A 3,464-nucleotide genomic window follows, 5' to 3' on the forward strand; every position below is an offset into this window, starting at 1 on the left:
TTTACAGAATGAAATCAATAGTTTTGAAACATTCAGCAAATTGCTAGAAATATTTCCAATCGATTGATGCCATTATCTCGTAAATCTATCGAGAGACGGTTGAGTTATTATGGTTCAAAATCTTTTAATTTTTCGTAACGCATCCAAAATTACTGTTTTCAATTTTGTACCCCCGTATGTTGCCGAAAGACGTTATCCAACGTCTAAAAGTCAGCTGATCGCAGCTGTCTCGTGGACAGCCTTATTACTACAGAGATTCTATCCGCCAGACTATGAATATAGCGACTATAGAAATATCACCCTATATATAGTTTTTTTGTCGACTTTTTTTTGTCGGCTCGGTCGGTTCACTCACACATGTGAGCACAATACAAAATTTGTCACGAGTGTCACGACACGACGGTAGAGCAGTGCACGGTCCCTAACCTCACTTTTTTGGTTCCAATCATGTTGTCTCTGAGTAAAAGAGATGGCAACGAATGGGAACCAAAACAAACCACCCAAAACTGTCAAAATTTACGGGTGAAAGAAGAGTGCAGCAAATCTTCGTGCACTGATCTGTAGCGGTTCGGTACAATGAGTGTAAACAGTTGAGGCCCAGATAATTTTTGTCTCTTTTTTTCCTCCGGTGTTTACATGCACAGAAATTCAAAACAACCCAAAATTAAGTTCTTTTCACTCATAACCGGCTCAAAGTAGTTTGCATTTAAGCACGGCAAAAAAAATTACCCATCGCTAAGTTATTTTCAATTTTTTCTACCCAAAATTAAGTTCAATTAACTCAAATTTGGGTATATCGCATATTACTCAATTTTGGCTTCTCGTACGGAACTAGACGGTTGAGTCGAATCTTTCGTTCTATTTTTGACAACAATAGCGAGAGAAAATGAAACGGACTGAGGTCAAATAACTCAAATTTGAGTTTAAAAAACCCAAGCGGTGGGTAGTTTTGTTTTTCTGTGTGGATGACGGAGTTTGACATCAAACTACACGGAGAAAAAATACTACCCAAAATTTGAGTTCTTTTTACTTAATATTGACTTCAGCCTCTCACTTGCACTCGTTATTGTTGTCAAAAAAGGAAGAAGAGATTCGACCCAACGATATAGTTCAGCCCAATAAGCTACTTCTGAGTAAAATGCATATTCTCAAATTTACGTGAATTAAACTTAATTTTGGGTAGAATATACTTAAGAGTAGGTATTTTTTTTTGCTGGTGTTAAATGGAAACTACTATATGCGGTTTACTCAAATTTGGGTTATTGGGCTGAACCCCGGAATTGAGGGAAAAGTACTTAATTTTGGGTAGTTTTTCATCTCCGTGTACGTCAACCATTTAAACAGCGGAGGAAAAAAAGAGACAAAAAATTCTCTGGGCCTCAACTGTTTATAGCGAATTCGTTTATTATTCAGTTCCAACCTGGATCGGGTATCAGGATTGGGTCTGCTTGTTTTCTGACAAACGTCAGTTTGCTCGTTTGTTTTTAAAACCTAGCTCAGGTTGAGGTTCGCACTGACAAAAAGTTCGGTTTCGCACTGGGTTGGAACTGGTTCCCACCCCGATAATAAACGAATTCGCTATTACACTCATTGGGTTCAGTTGTCAAAATTCGTGCATTCATGTTTTCGATCGGTTCGAACGACGCTTTAGTGTTTGGTTCTGCTGCTGGACGGCAGGAAAAGGTCACGTCTTTAATAACAGAAACACTTTTTGGACGTTCTGTTAACTTCGGTAAACAATCGTTATATTCATAGATTTACTAATTCTAATGTGTAATGGTACCGTTTGTAGTGATGTTCGTTTGTTTAACTAATTTTTAGATTTGATTTTAAGACTTCCCTCCGGGTGGAGAATGGAGCCATTGTGTAGACTGTGCCTAGAAGGTGGTCCCGATTTAAGGCCCATACAGGATGATGCCCAGGGAAACAGCACCAACACAGAGGAGTCCACCGCCGAGCAGAGTCTGGTTCAACTTGTTCTGCAGTATTTGTCCATTCAGGTTAGTAAGTATAATAATTCGATTTCGTGGAAATAAGGTATGGCATTTGTTTTGGCTCACTCATAAGTAAATTATCGAATTAAACTAAACATTAGATTCTCATTAATAATATCGAATTCCAGGTTATTAAAACCGAATGTACTGAGAGCCCCTTAATTTGCACAACTTGCCAAACGTTGATCGAGGGGTGGCACCGGTTTCACAATACTTGCCTCAAGAATGACGAAATCTACCAACGACGTCGGTCGGAGCTGTTCGAAAGTGCAGTACAGAAACAGGAAAATCAAGTCAGTCGATCGTTATCAACTGATTTCAAACAGGAGGAGTTGGAAAACAGTGCCGAAGATCCAATCGATGATGATCTGGACCCGGATTTTGAACCGTTGGATGAGGATCAGGAAGAGGAACGCTATAGTGTTGCTGTTGTCGGTTCGGCATACACTACAAGCGAAGATGAAATGGCCGAGAAAGTACAACCAATCAAACGGAAGGAGAAATCCGATTCGAAGGTTATACCGAGAAAGCGTGGTAGACCAAAAGTGAAAGATATAGAGGATGCCGATGGGACAGACGTGGTGATGAAAAGTCGGAAGCGTGCTGAGGTGTGTACCATTTGCGGAAAGTTTATCAAAAACATGACCGAACACATGAGGATTCACAACAATGAGAGAAGGTTGGCGGTGGGTTATTTTGTCTAGATTGTGTAAATGTTTGATTTGTATTTCCAACTTTCAGACATCAATGCCCGTACTGTCCGAAAGCATTCGTGAGCGCGTCCAACTATTGTTCCCACGTCAACATCCACACGCGAGCGAAAATGTACAAATGCGACCTCTGTGATAAGCAATATGCCATGCTGAACAGCTTGAAACAGCACCGGATTACGCACTTCAAGGAACGAATCTACCTGTGCCCAGTGTGCGGAAAGGCGTACTATCAACCGACGGGATTGGCCAGGCACAAGCGAACACACTTCGACGAACCGAAGATTAAGTGTTCCGAGTGCGATAAAATGTTCCTGACCAAGTAAGAGAGTCTCTCAGTTTGAAATGTTACCCCTTTCTAATCATCGACTTGCTTTGCAGTTCTGACTTACGGAAGCACTTCACCAAACACCTACCGGAGAAGCCGTTCAACTGTGAGATTTGCAATCGAGCCTTCAGCCGCAAGGATAACCTCCGAACGCACATGAAGACCCATCGGGGGCCGAAGGCGGTCAAAACGGTTGCCATTGATGTATCTTCCGACACCGGACCCAACGCCCCTGAATCCAACAACATCACTATCAAACTCGAATCGCCCAAGAGGGACCTGTGAATTTCTTTTGTTGTTCTACACAAGCGAAAATCGACTCCTTTTTTATTTGGGTTCTTAAACACTTTGTTAGTGGACGCGGTCCGGGTTTTTTTTTCGTATTACAATCAGCTCATTTCATTTGAAATATAATAGTTATCTATTAAGCAA

At 41.1% G+C, this 3,464-nt stretch overlaps 1 protein-coding gene across 4 annotated transcripts; it reads left to right on the plus strand.

Annotated features, from left to right (window-relative positions):
- Window positions 1–1,657: 1,657 nt before the first annotated feature.
- Window positions 1,658–3,464, plus strand: LOC135701183 (zinc finger protein 691-like). 4 transcript variants are annotated; one of them, XM_065221943.1, is made up of 5 exons: window positions 1,658–1,732; window positions 1,793–2,000; window positions 2,123–2,673; window positions 2,736–3,026; window positions 3,086–3,464. In XM_065221943.1, the coding sequence occupies exons 2-5, from the start codon at window positions 1,854–1,856 to the stop codon at window positions 3,315–3,317; spliced, it is 1,221 nt and encodes a 406-aa protein (XP_065078015.1). In that variant the 5' UTR covers window positions 1,658–1,732; window positions 1,793–1,853; the 3' UTR covers window positions 3,318–3,464. The 4 variants fall into 4 exon arrangements, with proteins under 4 accessions (XP_065078015.1, XP_065078014.1, XP_065078016.1 ...); XM_065221942.1 differs by having other exon boundaries at window positions 1,822–2,000; XM_065221944.1 differs by having other exon boundaries at window positions 1,835–2,000.

The sequence above is a fragment of the Ochlerotatus camptorhynchus genome, unplaced genomic scaffold (genome assembly GCF_037179485.1).
Source record: "Ochlerotatus camptorhynchus isolate MF236.1 unplaced genomic scaffold, CSIRO-AGI_Acam_v1.1 ptg000150l, whole genome shotgun sequence".
NCBI classification, from domain to species: Eukaryota; Metazoa; Arthropoda; class Insecta; order Diptera; family Culicidae; genus Ochlerotatus; species Ochlerotatus camptorhynchus.

What these genes read in the sequence shown, in the direction of transcription:
- LOC135701183 (XM_065221943.1), top strand. Translation starts at nt 1,854, where the DNA reads ATGGAGCCATTGTGTAGACTGTGCCTAGAAGGTGGTCCCGATTTAAGG. An exon ending in TGCAGTATTTGTCCATTCAG is followed by an intron (nt 2,001 to 2,122) that starts GTTAGTAAGTAT and finishes ATCGAATTCCAG; the next exon opens with GTTATTAAAACCGAATGTAC. An exon ending in ATTCACAACAATGAGAGAAG is followed by an intron (nt 2,674 to 2,735) that starts GTTGGCGGTGGG and finishes TCCAACTTTCAG; the next exon opens with ACATCAATGCCCGTACTGTC.